The sequence below is a fragment of the Scomber scombrus genome, chromosome 7, assembly GCF_963691925.1.
Source record: "Scomber scombrus chromosome 7, fScoSco1.1, whole genome shotgun sequence".
In the NCBI taxonomy this organism is placed as follows: domain Eukaryota; kingdom Metazoa; phylum Chordata; class Actinopteri; order Scombriformes; family Scombridae; genus Scomber; species Scomber scombrus.
Genome location: NC_084976.1, coordinates 9,450,628 through 9,471,058, shown reverse-complemented (window position 1 = coordinate 9,471,058; position 20,431 = coordinate 9,450,628). Strand labels below are relative to the sequence as shown.

The following is a 20,431-nucleotide window of genomic DNA, read 5'->3' as shown; positions in this document are numbered from 1 at the left end:
CACTCCAACAGTCCTTTTCATTAGTGCTGAAAGCGAGGGTGCCGGTGCCAACTGCCGCCATCCCTGCTAGCTCTGACCTTTCTGGGATTTGGCTTGTACATCTGTTCAGGATATGAAACAGGCTCAGGTTACTTCAGTGTTTGTTTAGTGATTATTGACTTCCTTTGCAGAATTTCCAATACAGTAATTCACTTCAGAGCATGGCTGTTGGTTAATAAGGGAACTGCACTTCTCCCCACATTACTGCCCTTTACCAGAAATATGCAAAACAGTAAAATGGCTTCAGCAGGATGGTTAATAGACAGCACAATTGATGAGCTGTACAGTAACATGTACTGTACACAAAATCTTTACACTGCTGTGGGGCCTTTGGATCATTATTGTGCTTCTGCCGCCACCTGGTGGCCAATAATTAGGCTTGGAATCAATGAAAGTTAATACTGCTAAACTCTGTGGCACAAAAAAAAAGTGGCACTTTCACTGCATTTTCATGTTTAGTCTTCATTGTGCCTACACTGCAGGGGTTAAACAAAGAGAAACACACAGCCTTTGTTTATATGCATAGTCTACAATTTATTAAACATATGAAAGTACAAATGGCAAAACCAAAAGTGAACCGTCTCAGGCAAATAAATTAACCCTTTGATTGATACAGTACAAGAAGCATGGCATTTGAATATGTGAAATACTTCAGATGACAACACCCAGTGGGCCTAAGCATTTTGTTAGTCATCCATTGTCATTTCCGGAGTTGCCAAACACGTGGTGAACTCCAGCCTGTGGCCATTTCTCCGTCAATTCCACATCACACGCAGCTTTGTTTTAATGGAAACCACTCGTATCGCAGCTGCTCTTGAAGCACTTAGAGCGCAGCACTGATGTTGGTGCTTAGAATAATTCATCGTTTCTGGAAAAGACTTTTATCAGCAACCTAAAAAAGCCCCAATAAATCAAACAGCTTTGAGTGCTTCACTGACCCTTGCTGGAATTCATCCCAGTGTTCAGTTAAAGCGACAGCAACACCTAGATTTTTATGAAGAAGCCATTGTTTCAAGCACTGAAGCAGCTTTACATGGCTGAATAGATTTCAAGCTGCATCATTTTGTTAAGAATTACAGAGTGAAGTATAGAGCTTAAGCTTAATGAAGTCTTTATAATAGCTTTGGACCACACAAATCACAAGTAGTATATACTATCCAAGGCCATAGTGAGTAAGAAAAAAAACAAAAAACTACGTTATACTTTAACAAGTACATACAGTATAATTAACCATGTTTATTGTACATTTATGCAATATTTACATTACGAAAACTTCCCTCCTTGGCTTGTTAGTGACGTGTGCATTTCATCATTACAATCTCTTCCCTTCAGAAAGCCAAAGGAGGGAAGTTAAAGACGCATTCAAAGCAATGCAAAACTAGTAAATGAGAGCACGGTCTCATCACGAAAAAGCTAAGCTCAAGTGGTGCAACATATGTTACTGGAGGATATTCCTTTTTTTCTCCCTTCCATCTTCAGTTTTGATACTTCAAATTCCTCAGTCACCCATGCATCTTGAGTGACTTATGATAAATATACAAAAATCAACTCAAGAACTCAAGAATCATCTGCTGCGAAACAGATTTAAATCAAGGCAAAACACACATGAAGGAGAGCAACAGGAAGATGACACAAAGGGTTTGAGGTTGAAGACAGTTGTGTATTTAAACTATGCTAAAATGATTACAAATGTGCGACCAACAGCATAATTTGCCCGAAAATGTCAGCTCTAATACAGGAGCATTTACTAATGGGCAGGGTAGGTGTGGAAGAGGAGGGGAGAAGAAAGGAGGAGAAGGAAAGGGTCTTCTTAGTAGGAGCGGATGGCAGGAGGGACGTGGGCGCAGTCCTGCTCATCCAGAGAGGTGTCGATAACAGGACGGTACTCCAAAGTCACCTGTGATTGGACAAAAGCAAAAAAATACGTCAGATACGACAGACAACATGGGCATTTAAAGCTAACATCGTTCACACGATGTGATAAATCATGAAAAACTGAAAGGGGAGTATACCTTTCCAGTCTTGGGGTCAACGTAGGACAAAGTGTGCTTCCTCCAGTGCTGTTCGAAGGGCTTCTTCTCCTGACCCGGAGTGGGCTTGGAGTAGTCGTACTCATCAATACGGTCCTGGAATATAATTATATCATGTAAGAGGAGAGGCTGGCTGAAGTCAAGAGTGAAAAATTTACTTGCTTCATCGTCCACAGATTAAAAAAAAAAAAAAAAGTACCAAGTAGGTTTGGAAAAGAAAATAGGAGTTATAAGTTAGGTGCAGAAAAAACGGGAAAAAAGCACTGAAAGCATAGATAGAAAGATTGAAAAATAGGGGGGGGGGGGGGAATAGTGCACTAGTTAACACTGATGAAATGTGTAACTCAGACCTTGAAGTCCTCTCTGGCGTGAGCTCCCCTGCTCTCCTTTCTCTGCTCAGCTGAGTTGATGGTCTGGACGGCGTTCAGCATCAGATTCTGCAGCTCCAATGTTTCCACCAGGTCTGTGTTCCACACAATGCCTGAAGGAGGAAAGAAAGGAGAGAAAATTTTAAAAAATTTGGAGATTTCAGCAGGTGGCATAAGTGGAAACAGAGAGAACCTGGCTTGCAGAATGGTGCTGTACCTCTGTCGAAGGTCTTGATGTCATTCAATGTCTGGTAAATTTCATCCATCTTCTCGCATCCCTCCTTCAGAACTGGGCCAGTACGGAACACTGCAGCGTGGGACTGCATGTTCTGGATGGAGAGACGGGTGATATACAATGTGTTAGTTTACATATGTTTCTGAAGGGCTTACTGAAGGAACCTCACTGTTACTATCAATAGATTTTACTTTGTACAATAAATATATATATTTTTTTTTACCTTCTGCATGTTAAGCCTGATCTCAGAGGTTCGCAGGCTTCCGTTGGCAAACCTCAGCTTATCCAGGTTGGCCACAGACTCCTCTCCTGCACTGGACTTCAGAGGGGACAGTTTCTCTCCTGAAGAGAAGTCATAATACCAGTGTCACATGAGGCCATACAGGTAACGTATAATGGAAAACTGACGCCAGAAGATTTTTGGGGAAACCTTAAGAGTATGAAGGATCTGACAAAGTAGCTGTCATTTTTTTCCTCTACATTAACAAGAGCAGAGCAAATACCACACCATGTTTCAAATCTATCTTGACAGATATGTCTTTTATTTATCCGTTTTAACTTGATGCAATGCTCAATGCTCTGGTGCCAAATTTAAAACGAAAAAAAAGAATTTCAGAAACATGGTGTCTTTTGGCCTAACAGTCTGTCTACACACACACACACACACACACACACACCTCTGACCTCAGGGCATACAAATTCCTGGAGAGAACAAACAAACAATAATTAAAAAAAACAGTCTGCACCTTCCTTTACCGGCTATGGGAGGAAATAGGACCGTTGGAAAAAATGACTTTATGAGCCATCCTCCCCTTCTTCTGCTAACTCAGCATCTCTTAAGTCATACATTTTAGGAGAAGCTACATTCCTTTGAGGCACTCCCTTTCCTCCACTCTTTTAAAATGCACAATAAGGTCATAAAATGTAACTCAATGTGTACAAATTGATCTGGTCTTGTCTAATCAGTGATCATTTTTATTGTGTTGATATTATGCTGAAATTTAATTGTTCCAACATCTGTTCATTTTTCATAGTACCTCACAGAACCTCGTGACAGTTTTGGGAACAGCTTTAAGTAAGTCACATACACTATTATTTCATAGATTTGTTTCGTATTAAATAACAATTAAATGTAAATTGGCTGTAGTTATTGTCCTGAATCATTGTGTTTTTGATAACATTCAGTCATACATTCATTTATTCAGCCAAATCATTTATTATAATGTATTTCCTCAAAAGAAGTAGGTAAATGTATTCAGAATTCAAGATTTTCTGATATAAGACTGATTTATTAAATTTAATTATTTATGAATCAATGGAGGCTATGCCCCATTAACTTGATGAGTGCTTATTATTCATTTCCAAGTGCAGTCAACTTTCTTATAGAACTCATGCGCTGAGGTCCTTACCAGGTTTGTGCTCCTCGGCGATGGTGAGGGCGCAAGCTCTGCCGAAGACAACCAGGTCCAGCAGAGAGTTGGCGCCAAGCCGGTTAGCGCCGTGAACGCTGGCACTGGCCGCCTCACCACAGGCGTACAGACCAGGAACCACCTTGTCCTTTCCATCAGTGCGAGTGATCACCTGATGGGAATAATGAAAGGTGTGTTGATTAAGCACATGTCATTTTTTGCTGGGGTAATGTTCACAATTAAGTACTAGGTAGTGAGGAGGGAATGTGTGTGTGCACAAGTGACCTACCTGCCCCTTGAAGTTTGTGGGTACTCCACCCATGTTGTAGTGGACGGTGGGCAGGACAGGGATGGGCTCTTTAGTGACGTCGACACCAGCAAAGATCATGGCTGTCTCTGAGATACCGGGCAGCCTTGTGGCCAGCTGCTGAGGTGGGAGGTGGTGGAGCTGCAGGTACACGTGGTCCTTGTCTGGACCAACACCCCTGAAGGAATAAAGACAGAAAGAATAACTATAAGTAACAGCAGTGCCTTACAGCCCAAAAAACATAAAAAAGAGAGTGATAATATAAGTGTTTGAGAATAATTACATTTCACCTCACACAACACACACACTCTGTTCATACCTGCCCTCTCTGATTTCTATGGTCATGGAGCGGGACACCACGTCTCTGGAGGCCAAGTCCTTAGCATTGGGTGCGTAGCGCTCCATGAATCGCTCTCCCTCACTGTTGATCAGGATCCCTCCCTCACCACGGCAACCCTCTGTGATCAGGCAGCCAGCTCCGTAGATCCCTGTAAGGATTCACGAGTTAACAAGGTAAGTTTGTACTACTCACATTTAGTTGACTGTACGAAATACAGTTCAATTATTTATCAACGCATATATAGCACACAGTGACACCAAATAGATGTGAACACTTTTGTTTTAGTAAGATAACTGAACTTAATTCTTGCAGTAATAAAGCCATTTTAAGTAGGGTACACCCCTCCTCTGGGTTACTATGGTAACCTACACTTGACATCTAAACTGCTCTGGTACAAGTAAACTAGTAGTAAATGATTAATTAGCAGTTATTGCAATGACAGAAATTTATAGGATTCCTGTATGTCCAAGAATGATAATCTATCAATTAAGCATAAAGTCAATGTCTTGAACATAAAATCTGAAGAGCTTTGATGTTCTGACACAATACTGCATCAATAAAAAAAAAGATAAGGTGCTTTATTGACCGAGCAGCAATAAGTCTATTTACTTTGGCATTTACACTGTAATTTCACTCCAAAAACTCTCTATAGAACCAGAATAATGTTTTACTCTTTACCTTCAATTCTAGAAATTATTCTAAATGAGCATTATTTTAGTGCGCATATTAATTTAATATGGTGGTGTTATTACTCTTTGAAGATCAGTGTTTCAGTTTCAGTGTTGTGAGCTCACACAAAACAGTCTATAATTATTCATCTAGTCTTCACACTGAAAGGCTTCATGGGTAGCTGAAATAGTTTCATAGTTTATATCAAGATGTTCTGCATTTATGTAAGCAGACACTTCAATTGCCAAGTTGATGCATCATATAAAAAAAGGGAGAAAATATTCTGTATTATTAACTCAACAACCTCAGAATGAATGACATTAGATGAACTGTCACAGGCCACATCACTAAGCCCCTTCATGCCTAACCAAAGAGTTTGGTGTCGAATATCCAGCAGGAACAAAAATAAAGATGACCACTTGACTTTATGTAAGTGAGGTCTATTATTGGAGCACAATGTAAAGAACATGCATACTCACTGTCCAGCAACATTTTTAAAACTTAAATCCTTTGAGTGTAAATAAAGCAGATTTGTTATTGTACCCTACAGCAGATGGGACAAAAGGAAATTATCTAAATGTTGTAAAACAATCTATTTTCATTATCTCTCTTTCAGTGTCACAAATCATGATATTTTCAGTCAATATAGCAGCAAATTCTCACTATGTCTTACACTATTGATAATAAGTGCTTACATCTCAAAATCGTAACCCTTAAATTTTCTGTGATAAATTTAAAATGCAAAGGAGATATTTCCATTAAAAATCAGACATAAGGAACAAACAGACTGAGAATGAAGGAGAGATTGCACAAGTTAAACAGTGTCTTATCACACCAATTATGTCGAAGCAATAAATTAATAGACTACAATAAGTAATGCAGATGTCTTTCCTGCATGTATGTAACTGCTGTCGAGCTATCAACACTTTTATGCTTCAGTAGTATAACTATTTTATGACTGGTTTAATAAGTAAATATTCTCACCAGTGGGATGGACAACTGGTTTAATAAGTAAATATTCTCACCAGTGGGATGGAACTGTACAAACTCCAAATCCTGGCAGGGCAGGCCAGCTCTGGTCACCATTGCATTTCCGTCTCCGGTACTAGTGTGAGCAGACGTGCAACTGAAGTAGGCTCGTCCGTAACCCCTGTGAACAAAGACATTTTTGGTTACAAATGCACAGCTGAAGACAGTTTGTGCCTCATATGAACAGACAAGCTATGGTAGATAAATAAAGTAAGACAGTGTCTATGTTTTCTGTTTTTACAAACAGTGACTGTTGCCTACCCAGTGGCAATGACAGTGTTCTGGGCTCTGAAGCGGTGAATAGATCCGTCCTCCATGCAGAGAGCAATCACTCCTTTACACTCGCCATCTTCCATGAGCAGATCCAGGGCAAAGTACTCCACAAAGTAACTGGTGTCATAACGCAGTGACTGAAGAGAAAAGGGAAGGGCATGTTGACACATGAAACACACATTATAGCTTCAAAGCTGCAGTTCAATTGTACTCCACAGAAAGACAACTTTCTTAATGCAGACAGAAGGGAGAGAGGTTTTTGAACTTACCCGTCCATAAAGTGTATGTAGTAGTGAGTGTCCAGTCCTGTCTGCTACACAGCAACAGCGGTGAGCCTGGCCTCCTTTTCCATACTTAAGACTCTGACCTCCAAAGGCCCTCTGGTAAATCTTCCCATCCTCAGTGCGGCTGAATGGCATGCCGAAGTTCTCCAGCTGGCAAAGGGACACAGGAATAGATATATGATCTGTTCTTTTTTGTGTTTTGTAATATTATGATACAGGCTTTTTTAACAGTGTGACTCAAAAAGAAAGGACATTTTGAGAAAAATCAACCTTTCAGCTCGGTCCCTAAAAACAAACGTCACCACCTCTCTCTTGTTTATTATTACATAGCATCTCCTTTTTTGTTGATTTATGCCAATTGAAATAGTAGTCTTTATACTTTTTGATAATTGTATTTTTTTTCAGACATGTCTTATGTTCTCTGGATTTTCTTTAGTGAGAAAAAGCTTGTCATTTCCATGTGTGTAAGCTCCTGCCTGTTACCTCCACTACAGCTGCGGGAGCCTGTTCTGTCATGTAGTGGATAGCATCCTGGTCTCCCAACCAATCAGATCCCTTCACTGTGTCATAGAAATGCCACCTCCAGTCGTCGTCCTCCATGTTCCCCAGAGCTGCATTGATCCCACCCTATGAGCCAGGTTCATATTCATTAATTCAATAAAACTGAAAAGAAACAGCATTGCTACAATGTATGTTTACTTATGGGCTTTGATTTACATAACACATCTCTATCGAGAGGCTAATGAAAATCTGCAGAAAAATGTACAAAATAACAAGGAACATATAAAATGTGTTGTCATACCTGTGCAGCGACAGTGTGAGACCTGGTGGGGAATAGCTTAGTGACACAGGCAGTGTTGAAGCCGGCCTCTGACAGGCCAAAAGCTGCCCTGAGTCCAGCTCCTCCAGCTCCGACCACCACAGCATCAAACTCATGATCCACTACTGGGTACTGAGTAGAGATCTGAAGAGAGCGAGGAAAACAAGCTACTGTGAAAACTTCTGATAACAAGCAGTTTGAACATAGTGGGAACTTTTAATCACTCACTGTAGTCAAGAAACATTTTGAGCCCATAATTGTCTCTTATTAAAGTCAGTAAGTACGATATTGACACCAGATGTTTCAGTGAAACAAAAAACACATAGGATCACATTTCTACCTGCGTACATAATCATTGCCCTATTTAACACTGATCTAAGTCAAACTGTAAATCTAACTCACATCATCTGATACTTTGGCATTCTTCTTGCCATAGATGGAGAAGTGAAAGTTCCTCGAACCCTGGACTGCAGCAGCAGGGACCTGGCAAAAACAGAAAACATTTATTTTTTTTAATCAAAAGAGAAATTCAAAAAAAGCTGCACCATTATTGAAAGGTTTGACATAACATGTGTAGATAGATAGACACTTTATTGTTATAGCATGTTAGCACAATGAACTTAGTATTGGCAGAAATTTAATAAGCAGCATATATAAATATATGTTAATAGTATAATAATAGTCATTATGATATACAAAATGTTGTTGGCTGCTTAAAGGAAACATACTATATGAGCATTAAGTACTGCTGTGTTTATTTACATACTAAAGGCAGATTTAGTATACTTTAATGCACTTTCATAACAATACATAATAAAGCATTAATTTCCATAACTAATTATTTTAGGGTCAACTTAGTGTTTAATAGTCGGTTTTAATTAACTAGTTAAAAGTACTTAAGCCTATAGCTGAATATAAATACATTTACAATCCATCCTTTCAGATAACACCCTGCTAACACAAAGCAGCTAACATTTCCCACAAGGACAACTGAAATAACTGTTATGTACACGCTGATAAATATGCCATTACTGGTGGCAATTCACTGGGAACATTAGTATCTGTGTATAATGTGAAACAAATAGAGACGGTATAGCTACATACGATGCTTTATTGTATTCAAAAAGGACCATTTCTTCACGGTGTCACATTGAAGCTACATAACATAGGTTACGTTACGCAAGTCAGAAAGTGACGGTTACGAAAGCTGAGAGTGCAGCAGAGAGTGCAGCAAAAGAAAGTATTTTTTCTGTGTTATACAGACAATATGCACACATGAATCCAGAATATAGACATCTACAGAAGACATTAGATTCAATTGTTCATACTTACTGCTTTCGTACTGGTCAATATCCTTTTGGAGAGGAGTCGGGAGGCAGCCTGAACACTCGCCATGTTGTCAGATGAAGGACCGATTCTGAGACACGGTGGAGGGTCAGATATGCTGTTGCACTGGACCGTACCACCCTCCAAAAATGGGGGTGTCACGTATCTTACACGCAACGGCAGAGCTTTGATGACATTTAATAACGTGTTCTTAATGGAGTAGTCTACTTATGTATTCACATTAAAATCAAATATACACGTACAGATGCTAGATCTAGCACCAAGGAGTCTACTGTGTAAGTGAGTTTTCATGAAACACCCTCGCTCGGTGAAGACGTTCTGCCGACACGTAAAATTGTATAATCTGTGGTGTGCAGGAACAAATGTATAAGTGACCTAGACTTTTCATTCAAGGTGAGATACAGCACCATATATCTTACAGACACACACACGCTTACTTGTAGTTGGACTCACGAAGCTGTTGTACCCCGTGTTATGTTTATGTGAAATACTCTAGTGAGCACTAACCAGCAAGCTCAAATGACAGCTAGCTTGTTAGCTCATAGGTAGCTCTGTTTGTGGTTAGCAGGGTTGTCAAACCTCCAAGTCATTGTTTTGATAAATGCTAATAAGATAAAATTGTCAACGAGCTGTCTAAATCCCACACATACGGTAAACACCGGTATGTGTGGGATAAAATAAACACCTGCTACATCAGCAATGTGACAGTTATGCATTTAAAGGAGTCAGTTGTCACTAATGTTTTTGGTCTTCTGTGTGTGTGTGTGTGTGTGTGTGTGTGTGTGTGTGTGTGTGTGTGTGTGTGTGTGTGTGTGTGTGTGTGTGTGTGTGTGTGACAGCAGCAGCCTCCATGAACAACTTGAATGACCCCCCCAGGTGGAACATTCAACCTGACCCCAGAGGAAGAGGCGCGGGGGGCGCCGATGGGAACCAGTGGAACTATGCCCTGCTGGTCCCTATGCTGGGACTGGCTGCATTTCGTAAGTTACACAAGGAGGCGTGTCTGGAAATGTGTTTGAGGATGACATAACATACAGAGGGGAGTTACAATTTTAACATTTGGTTAATAAATGTACAGTTAGTGAATAGTTATTATATGCAGAACATTCTTTACTGGTGTTTTAATTTCAATTTGTCATATTAGAACCTTTTTCTCTGTGGAATCAGCAGTCTTACATAACCATACAATGCACCTCCCCAAGGTTTGTCTATTTTATCATGAGAATGCAAAACGAGATGGGTAGAAATGTTCCAACATCCCATCAACACACTTTTGATAACAAAGGATTAAATAACACATAGGATGCAACATGACTAAACATGTTTTGTTTTTGTTTTTTTCGGGGGTTTTTTAAAGATACTTAAATAACTATATAACTATGCACTCTCTTAGCTTAATTGTATGATTTGACAATCAAGTGTTCTGTCTCTACACTTTCGAACTTTCAAATAAAGGAAAAAAATTCCAATGAATAATCCTTTAAAAACGGATCTTATCAGGACCTGACTTCCACACCACACACGTAACCAATTAGTGAATGCTCTCACGTGGCTTTTATTGATACATTTTGGTTCACTTGAATTTTGAAAAGAAAAGGGGAAAATACAACAAGTTTACAATCTCATCCACTGACTAGGACCAGAGCAAACAGATAAGACTCTATTTCAAAAGCATTCAAACTCATTTTTGTTCTTAGGCACTGCCATTGCTATATAAATGTATTTAAGTCAGGAGATTCATTTTGAGAAAAATATGCTTCAACCATTCTCACTGGATCGGTTCGCCGCCGAGTGTGAAGCGGCCGGGATGAGAATCAGCACCTCCAAATCCGAGTCCATGGTCCTCAGCCGGAAAAGGGTGGAGTCTCCAGGTCGGGGATGAGATCCTGCCCAAGTGGAGTAGTTTAAGTACCTCGGGATCTTGTTCACGAGTGAGGGACGGATGGAGCGAGAGATCGACAGGCGGATCGGTGCAGCGTCCACAGTAATGCGGACTCTGCACAGATCCGTCGTGGTGAAGAGGGAGCTGAGCCGAAAGGCGAAGCTCTCGATTTACCAGTCGATCTTCGTTCCTACCCTCACCTATGGTCATGAGCTTTGGGTAGTGACTGAAAGAACGAGATCGCGGGTACAAGCGGCCGAAATGAGCTTCCTCTGTAGGGTGGCTGGGCTCTCCCTTAGAGATAGGGTGAGAAGCTTGGCCATCCGGGAGGAGCTCGGAGTAGACCCGCTGCTCCTCCACGTTGAGAGGAGCCAGATGAGGTGGCTCGGGCATCTAGTAAGGATGCCTCCCGGACGCCTCCCTGGTGAGGTGTTCAGGGCACGTCCTACCGGTAGGAGACCCCGGGGAAGACCCAGAACACGCTGGAGAGACTATGTCTCTCGGCTTGCCTGGGAACGCCTCGGGATCCCCCGGGATGAAGTGGCTGGGGAGAGGGAAGTCTGGGCTTCCCTGCTTAGGCTGCTGCCCCCGCGACCCAACCCCGGATAAAGCGGCAAGAAGATGAGAGATGAGATGAGATGCTTCAACCATGATAATATAAATTAAGTATTTCCTGTCTTCTGCGTCTTATCTTCATTGCCCCTTCAGGTTGGATTTGGACCAGGGAGTCTCAGAGAGAGATCCAGAAGGTCAAATCCCAGTACGAAAAGGATGTGTCCACAATAAAGAGTGAGATGGAGGCACGGTACCGGGAGACTCTGACAGAGAGGCACAGGGCAGCTGCTAAACTGGAGCTGGAGCTGGAGAAAGAGAGACAGAGGGTGAAAGGCTACAAGCAGGCCCTGATCTCACAGAGCCAGCAGCTGATGGAAGAACGGAAACAGTTACAGCAGGTAAAGTCTCGTCTTGCTCCCTTGCTCCTTGGCCCTACATTGTTTGCTAATGTCCAGGTTCCCCTTCTAGTCTGTTGCCTCTCCTTCATAAATTAAAACAGTTTTTTCTCTTTCAAGGAGCGTGACACTTTGGAGGAAGAGAAGCAAAGGCTGGTCAAGTCCGGAGCTGCGGGGGCTGTGCTGCATCAAGCCCTGCAACGAGAGAACAACTGGTACCAGCGAGCCACCGCCACTCTGAGGGAACTAGAACATCAGCTTGTGGAACGACAGAACTCCTTCTGCTCCCTAATCCAACCTCGAGAACAGCGGCTAGAGATGGAGAAGAACATACTGCTTAAGGTCGTCAAAGAACCAATCGGAGCAGAACTGGATCTAGAGTCGGATCTAAAGGACATTTTTAAGAGAGATAAGCACTGTGCGGACCTGCTGAACATGGACAAGAGGAAGAATGGAAGTCTCATGTGGGTGTATCTCAAGTACTGGCAACTGCAGGTCACCGTGCAGAAACACAAGAGAGCCGAGGACGTCATTCTAGGAGGGATAAATCTCCCACAAAATGACAAAAGATGAAGAGAAGCTGGTGTTTTTCTTTGACTTTGAAGAATGCTGAAACTGTGTGGATCAGAAATGGAAAAATGCATGCTTTTTTATTCAGTCTATGAATTATCTTTATATGCCACATGATAGGGATGTTACGTAAACACAGAAGAGGTCATCTGAACAAGACAACGTTCACAATCTATAAGTTCTATCCCTGATCTCAGAGTTTTGGAAAGAGGGAAGATTTTGTCAGGTTTAGCCCCAAATAAGACTCATTAGCTTTAAATGAATTATGATGTAAAAATGCACTACCATCACTCAGGTGATATCCATATTGGATACACAATTGATGTTTAATAAATAACATGTCTATTTTTTCCACGTAAACCCTTTTGTGCCATGAATTAATGCCAGGTGACTGTATGTCTGGATTTGTGCTCATTTTATCTCAGATATGAATTTAAGGGTCACAGTAACTGTCTTCTCTATGTTAATACACAACTATCACTGCGTTTAAAATAACTCAAATTCTATCATTTACCACAATTAAATGAAAAATGAAAGAAATTAAAAAACAACTAATACTCTTAAACATTATCAAGAACATTTTTCACACAGTTTTGATGGAAAAGTCATTGAAGTCTTTGATTTCTGTGGAATGTAGTTGGCATTCATATGTTTATGGATTATTGCTGGGGATGCTTATTATTATAACAATGGAACTGATTCACACCTCTACCCACAGTTTGGTGTTTCCTGCATCTGTGACGTCTCTCTTTACAGTCTAATGTGTTATCTGTCTCTCATCATGGGTTTTACATATCTTGTCTTTGTAACTTTCAGGGAAACGGGAATCTGCTGCATGTGAATGTAAATAAGGGAAAAGCTCACAGCTGCAATATCTCACCACATTACTGCAAGAAGTTCACATGAAAGGATTTACTAAATCCGTAGCATTTTACAAAGCTGTCGAGCCTCTCTGCTCTGTTATGTTTTTGTTGTGACTAAAACTTGGTGAATACCTGCTGGATATGATGCCCTAATCACACTCTAATCCACTCAATCCTCCTAATAAATTTTGGTTCAAGAAGGTCATTTTCTGGGTTGTTGGTGCTTTTTCCTCTACAGTCTCAAACATACAGCTATAGGTGATATTTATTTTAACTTAGCATCAGTGTATCAAGTCAGTAATGATCCCTTTACAATGTTGTTGTCTTGCCACCAGAGGGTGCTGCCACTGGAGGTCTCTATTGAAAAATTGTCATTCAATACAACAGGATGCAGAAGGATAACATTCAAATAACAGACACATAACACTTGTCTATAGTCCCAACTGTAACATAGCGCATGTGCAAGTTATTTGTTGTATTCTCCCTAAACAGGACAATTCCATAATTTAATTTAACTGCCATGTAAAACTATGAAAATAATCAGATGATACATTGTTCGATTGACAATGATAAAATAATTTCCTCCTGGAACACAGTTTACAACAATGTTAAAGAATCAGTATTAGAGTATGTTCATGTGATACACTTTAGACATATTACAGTTACTTGACTTACAGTAATTTGCGTTTTAAGTCTTTTTTTTTACATTATTAAATAATTTGGTAACCTAATAACATAGTTTAATTGTTAAGAAATCTAACAATTATCAGCACTCCTCAGACGAACTTTAACAGACCTTTTTCTTTCAAAGTCTCTTCGGTCTATACATACCAAGTCCTTCTGTAGGTAAGATATCCAGAAGATTGTCGGGACTCATTTTTGTCTTAAAAGTAAGTGACTTAATAAGGACACTGTAATGTAATAATATGTAAACCACAAGAACAAAAGCTGTCATTACACTTCCCAAACTTCAGTCTTAAAACACCTCAAGTTCCTCGCCTTATTCTCTCCTCTGCATCCGATGAGAGGTTTCCCTCGGTGATGACATCAACCTCGAAGGTCTAAAGTTCACTCTGACCGGCTTGGTAAAGGTCTGAGTTATGCCAGTCACTTTCTCTTTATCCACATACGCTCCATTATTCTCCTTTCTGAGTATGACAGGGCTCTTTTCTTGTTGTAGCAATCTCTCCCAGCTGTTTTTGACATGTGGGTCCCTGCTGAGGTTGAAGGGTAAGCAGTGCTCTGTCATGGCTCTGCTGTAGCTGCCCAGCCTCAGTATCTGGCTGGGACTCCTCTCAACCATGAAGTGGACCACCTGTTCCTGCTTGTAACTCTCTTTACGAATGTTGTCTTTCTCTGATAGTACCAGCCTGGAACACATAACATACGGCAGATAAATGATTTTTGATCCAGTCTCTTTAACACTAAAGTTATCGCTTATAAAATTCTTCAAATAACTTATTATTATTATTATGAGAATCAGACCTGAAAGTTTCAACCCTAAGTCAGACTATAATATGTCTGTGCCATGTATTTACAGTAGAGAATACAACAGATTTCAATGAGTGCAACATACTTGTATTGTGGTCTTGTTTCAAGCACCAGGTTCAGCCAACATGCTTGGTAGCTCTCTTTCTTCCTCTCGTTTTCCTCCTGAAGATCACAGTAGGAGTTCACAAGGTAGCAGCCTCCTCGACTCACACAGTGCATGGTGTGTCTTTGTGTGTGTGCGTGTGTGAGGAACGAGAAAAGGATTACGTTGAGTGTGTGTTCGGATGCTGAGACAAACTTTTCTCCCCGATGTCCTATATACGACTAATGCATCAAACTCAAGGGACAGATATTGTTAACAACAACCTATTAGAGCATATTGTGTCTTTGAATGTGTTAACCAAGCAGCCTAAGATCTGTGTGTTGGGAAGCTTCTTAAATACCCGGCCTTGTTTCTATTTTTAATCTTCTGCATCATGTTGTGGTGAATGCACTGAATGTCCCCACATTAGGCATCCTGGAGGTTGGTTTTCATTTGAAAACATCACAGGCTTCTTTCCATGAGACGAGCCAACCAGATGAAGCTTAATTTGAACCCTCGCTGATTTCATCTATTGAACTCCTCTGGGTTGTAACATGAGGTTGGGTATTAAAGGGAAATTCATTATTACAACTGTAACCACCCCAGAGTCCTTTTTATATTTTCTGTATATTGATTTGTGTGAATGTAGCACACTTTACATTCAGATTATAGAATCATGTATGTGTTGACAGAAATATGAAATGACTAATCCGATTAAATGAGAGGTTCATCCCATCAGGTCAGAGAAAATACTCTCCCGCTCCTCAGATGTCTCTCACATAGTGCACATGTCACAGGAAGGAAACAGCTGAAGGTAATTAGATCACTGACTGACAGCACTAACGCAACAATTAATTTAAAGCCACATCAGCTCCTACATTTAAGACAGCGTTTTTTACTTAAAAACTTGCCCCCCAGATGCTCAAAAAATCATATTTCTTGGTGACAATGTGAATTATTTTTAGTTTAGTTCACATAATGGATTATATACTGATATTAAGAAAAATTCTCTGACATCTTCACCACTGCTTAAAACTGTATGTGTAGTTTTTCTAATGGCACACTTCTCGTAGAATGATCGATGATGTAGAAGAACAAAGAGATGGGCAGTCACAGCTAACTATCAGCCAGTGTTCAGTTCAAAACATGCATTTCCACTATGTTTCAATTGAAGTTACGATGGATAGAGGTAAAAAACTTTGCTGTACTACACTGACCATATCCAAGATGACAGCTGCAGCATCATGCAGGAAGATTATATTATAAGAGGAAAAAAGAAAAGTAGTATCACCCCGATTACCCTGAAGTGTCAAAGGAACATTGGCAACACCCAGTTTCGTCAAACGGAGGTTGAAACTGAATCAGAGGTTTTATGAGGCTGTGACTGAGGAATTCTGGACTCATCCCAGCAAAAACGGCCTGTTCCAGCGACATAAGAGCCAATATTATATCACTTCAACTTGACCCTGAATACCGTTTGATAAATGTTGTCGTGGCAACACTGACGTACAATACGTTCTCAACAAGCATCTAATCGTGTTTAATGGAGTGGCAATTAATTTTCCATCTATTCTTATATTGATGTATATTAATACTAATATTCACATTAATATTTTAACATATACACCAATACTTTTGTGATTTTGAAGACGCTAAAAAAATATATCTTAATCCTTCCATAAGCTTTTAAAAGCATATGCTGTCTTTCAGCCACATTAAATAAGTTTATTGTACTTCACGGGACTTGGACAGTTAATAAAAGTATTAAATGGCTGGTGAGATGCCATGACGACTGCACATCACCTCATAAAAACATTACATTTGGTTTTTTTTTTATTAGACTTCACATTTAGTAAATTTGCTTTTATTAGGTTTTTGTCTCATGGTTTGCTGGTTTTGAAATTAAACATACTTTTGAAGAGAAGAAAATTAGTGGCCCATCAAACACTTAAATTCAACTGTAAAATAAAGCTAAATTACATACATTTAAACTTCATATTAAAAATGTTATAATATATTTTAAATGCAAAGACCCTAAGACTGATGTTATTGTAAATGTAATGGTTATAATGGGAACAGTTTGATTTCACTGATGTTGGAAAGATTACCTTTTCCCCCCTATTTTCCTTCATGATTTTTCATAATTTACTAAATTCTTGAAAATTTCCTCAAGACAAGAACAGCATGAATTTAAAAAAAACTTTTTAACCTTAATCGTCTTTTACCTAATTTGAATGTATTATTTTATTTACAGTTATTGTCCCTTCTATTTGTCTTTCAATTGAACTGATTGTCGTTTCAATTTACAAAGTCTGGCTCAGGCATCCAATTCTTCCCAGTTTGTAAAATACAAAGGAAAAGCAACACAGAACCAACCAAGTTCCACTAGTGTTGTACCATGCAGGTCATTAAGTTCCGGTGATAGAAAAGCAACCTTTAAAAAAAAAAAAAAACTGTATTATAAAGTATAGGGAGCAGTCCACCTTAAGAGTTGTGTATAAAACAGAATTATTTAACAGGATCTTTGAAAAAGATGAACAAAATGGATAGGTGATTTTTCATTTTCAAATAATAGATTTATTGTCAAACATAAAATAACATACAGTACATTTCTCTTAGTCGAAAAGCGGACAGTCTTTGCATTCAGTACGAATCAGCGGAAACAAAATGATAAAAAAATAACATGTTGCTGTTTTTTTTTTAACCAACACATTAATTATGCAGTTTAGGATTCTCACAGAGATGAGTCAACCTATCCTAACCTGCAGCAGTGTTGCTTTCTATGTATTTATGTCTGATGTTCATTTATCAAGACTCCTGGTGTCAGTGCTGATGTAACATGAAAAAACACATAATTGATATTGAATATTGAATATTGATATTGTTTATAGGGAAAAAACTCATCAATCAGCATCTCACATTTACTGACCAACAGATCAGGATAAATATGCTGTTGACTATATCTCATAGAGAATCTGTGTGTATCTGACCAGACCTGCGTCAAACTGAAGGTATGAATCTACGTACAGCTGCATCATTGGCTGAACCAGGCAGGCCGCTTCCTGGCTCTCTCCACTGTCCTCTTGTCTTTGTCTTGCTGGCTTGGCGTCTCACCCTCATACAGGACGACGGTCTCCGTAGCCGGCGCCCTCAGCGGGCCGCCTTCCATTGCATTAATCTGATGGCGAATCAGTGCAGTCTCCCTGCACACCTTAGCGTAACAAAAGCCGCACAGGATATGTTTCTGCTTCAGGTGGCCACACTCTGGACACGGCTCGATGTTATTCTGAGAGAGAGACAGAGAGTGCAGACTGTGGGTCATATAATATCTTGGAGACATAATAATATAATATATAATATCTTGCTGTATCACCTCAAACATATCTTGTTATTGGCCAATATCTAAACAACTATTCACATATACATGATGAGCTTGTGCTGTTTTAATTAATTAATTTTGTATTGTTTCTTTATTTACTTCTATTTACTATTTACTTTTTTTGGCTTGTCAAAAAAGGTGTAGTTATTTATTTCATCCAACACCCTTTCGAACATTGGATGATTATTGTTCTGTTGTCTGTCTTCAAAAAATTGGTGTGATTTCTATTTTGTTATAAAACACAGCCTGTTTATTTTGTTTCACTATTTTAACATGTTCGAATAAATAAATGAACTAACTAATATCAGAAACCCTCTACTAGAGATATGAACATTTACACATCTTGCACCTCATGATAAACACACATTTCTACATGAGTCAGCAAGTAACATAGTGATTGGTTTAGTACAGATCACTTTAATCATTGATTATACTGAATTTCACATGATTATCATTGGCAATAGAGGACTGTTGTTAACAATTATTGAGTGCTGAGATATACATACAGTATACACAACAAGGGAGGGATGGGTCATGTAGTCACAAGTAAACTGGTGCTTGTTGTTTTATGAAACTTTTGTGGTATTGTTGTTTGTGTTTTGTGTGTACTTTGTTACTGAGATTTGTGCTTTAATAAATGCATATGTAATGTTGTGTTTTGTGCTTGTGTTAATGTATATGCACTCACTGGCCTCTTTATTTGGTTCACCTGTGCAATCTAATTCAATCCAATACAACAACTCTGCTATACATTCTATATTTGTCAAGTTTATACATTTATAGTTGGTGTAAACATTGTCAAGAAGGAATTCTACTTTATGTTTATTATTGATGTCATAGTGGGTGATGGTGATGTATTAGGGTGCACTGTATTGGACGGTGTTCCTAATATTTTGTCAACTCCATTAACATACATGAAGGGGGCAAAATATTAGGAACATCATTCAATATAATTCATCCTAGTACGCCACCATCACCTTTTTGACAATGTCAGCAAAACTGATAATGTATAAACTTGAAAAAAGAGCTGTTGTATTGGATTGAATTAAACTGCACAGGCATTTTACTGTAGAGTCTCCATCTAGACATGGGCACTGCAAAGTAGCTTAGGGTATAAATACTATGGTATGTGGCATTAGTTCATACTGTATACTTGTCTCTATACAAATACACATGAAATAAAATAATGTCTGTGAAGAGAATTAAGTAAAAGCTGACATCTCAAAACATTTGCTAATTGCTTCTAATCTATCAGTACAGACAGAGTCTCATGAGTCTAATGGAGACAATAATTGTTACAGCTGTGTTCTGATGTGAAATCCCCATTAAGATGATCCATGAATGTCTCCATTTCACTTACCTTGACTTTAAGGAGTTTGGCGTCAGCTCTCCTCCTGGTCCTGTTAATCTCTATGGTGCGTCTCTTCTTTGGTGCTGCCATCCACAGGATGCTGTCCAGGATGCCAGGAGGCTGCTCCTCCATATCCTCCTCCTCCACCTCAGGCTGGATCTGAGGCAGCAGACTGGGGCCGTTCACTGCCAGAGCTGGAGCTGCACATAGCAGACAAACAGGTGAAAAACAACTCAGCAAGTTCGGGGTGAGCAGAACATGGGAGGCAGGTATAGAAGGACAACTAAGAGAAGATAAAGCTGCTGATAACAGGTAATAAGAGGTAACACTTTGGTTGAATTTAATGGAAATGTGTGTGTGTGTGTGTGTGTGTGTGTGTGTGTGTGTGTGTGTGTGTGTGTGTGTGTGTGTGTGTGTCCTGATAGCATGGTTAGCATTAGCTAACTAGCGTCCTGATGTCCAGCAGTCCACTCACCCAGCTGTCTGTCCAGCGTCAGTCCAGCCGCCTGCAGAAGTCTGCTCTCAATGTGTAGCAAAGAACATCTGAGGCTGTGCACTAACGCAGATAAATTCATCATGTCTGTTGTCAGCACGTTTTCACTCCTTCTAACATGTCAAACAGCTCACGGTCATCGAGATACAGTATACGTCATCAAACACCGACAATAAGCTATACTTCTTCGTCTGTTAATTGTCTCAGGACAAGACAGATT

At 39.7% G+C, this 20,431-nt stretch overlaps 4 protein-coding genes across 5 annotated transcripts; 1 reads left to right on the top strand and 3 right to left on the bottom strand.

The window, feature by feature from the left end:
• Positions 1 to 554: 554 nt before the first annotated feature.
• On the bottom strand, positions 555 to 9,211 carry sdha (succinate dehydrogenase complex, subunit A, flavoprotein (Fp)). The gene is made up of 15 exons (XM_062422519.1): positions 9,136 to 9,211; positions 8,206 to 8,286; positions 7,786 to 7,947; positions 7,467 to 7,610; positions 6,969 to 7,133; positions 6,688 to 6,836; positions 6,423 to 6,547; positions 4,708 to 4,876; positions 4,371 to 4,566; positions 4,082 to 4,253; positions 2,896 to 3,014; positions 2,655 to 2,766; positions 2,420 to 2,550; positions 2,052 to 2,165; positions 555 to 1,936 (listed from the first exon to the last, which is right to left on the bottom strand). The coding sequence occupies exons 1-15, from the start codon at positions 9,196 to 9,198 to the stop codon at positions 1,850 to 1,852; spliced, it is 1,989 nt and encodes a 662-aa protein (XP_062278503.1). The 5' UTR covers positions 9,199 to 9,211; the 3' UTR covers positions 555 to 1,849.
• A 230-nt stretch (positions 9,212 to 9,441) lies between these two features.
• On the top strand, positions 9,442 to 13,619 carry LOC133983496 (coiled-coil domain-containing protein 127-like). Of its 2 annotated transcripts, none has more exons than XM_062422589.1 (4): positions 9,442 to 9,543; positions 9,990 to 10,130; positions 11,741 to 11,985; positions 12,103 to 13,619. In XM_062422589.1, exons 2-4 carry the CDS (start codon positions 10,001 to 10,003, stop codon positions 12,553 to 12,555), a joined length of 828 nt encoding a protein of 275 aa, XP_062278573.1. In that variant the 5' UTR covers positions 9,442 to 9,543; positions 9,990 to 10,000; the 3' UTR covers positions 12,556 to 13,619. The 2 variants fall into 2 exon arrangements, with proteins under 2 accessions (XP_062278573.1, XP_062278574.1); XM_062422590.1 differs by having other exon boundaries at positions 9,508 to 9,543; positions 9,993 to 10,130.
• Positions 13,620 to 14,295: 676 nt separating this feature from the next.
• Positions 14,296 to 15,125, bottom strand: zmp:0000000930 (telethonin). Its single transcript, XM_062423331.1, has 2 exons — positions 14,992 to 15,125; positions 14,296 to 14,785 (listed from the first exon to the last, which is right to left on the bottom strand). The coding sequence occupies exons 1-2, from the start codon at positions 15,123 to 15,125 to the stop codon at positions 14,416 to 14,418; spliced, it is 504 nt and encodes a 167-aa protein (XP_062279315.1). The 3' UTR covers positions 14,296 to 14,415.
• Positions 15,126 to 17,548: 2,423 nt separating this feature from the next.
• On the bottom strand, positions 17,549 to 20,358 carry mrpl32 (mitochondrial ribosomal protein L32). Its single transcript, XM_062422672.1, has 3 exons — positions 20,194 to 20,358; positions 19,728 to 19,918; positions 17,549 to 18,274 (listed from the first exon to the last, which is right to left on the bottom strand). The coding sequence occupies exons 1-3, from the start codon at positions 20,294 to 20,296 to the stop codon at positions 18,023 to 18,025; spliced, it is 546 nt and encodes a 181-aa protein (XP_062278656.1). The 5' UTR covers positions 20,297 to 20,358; the 3' UTR covers positions 17,549 to 18,022.
• Between the last annotated feature and the right edge of the window lie 73 nt (positions 20,359 to 20,431).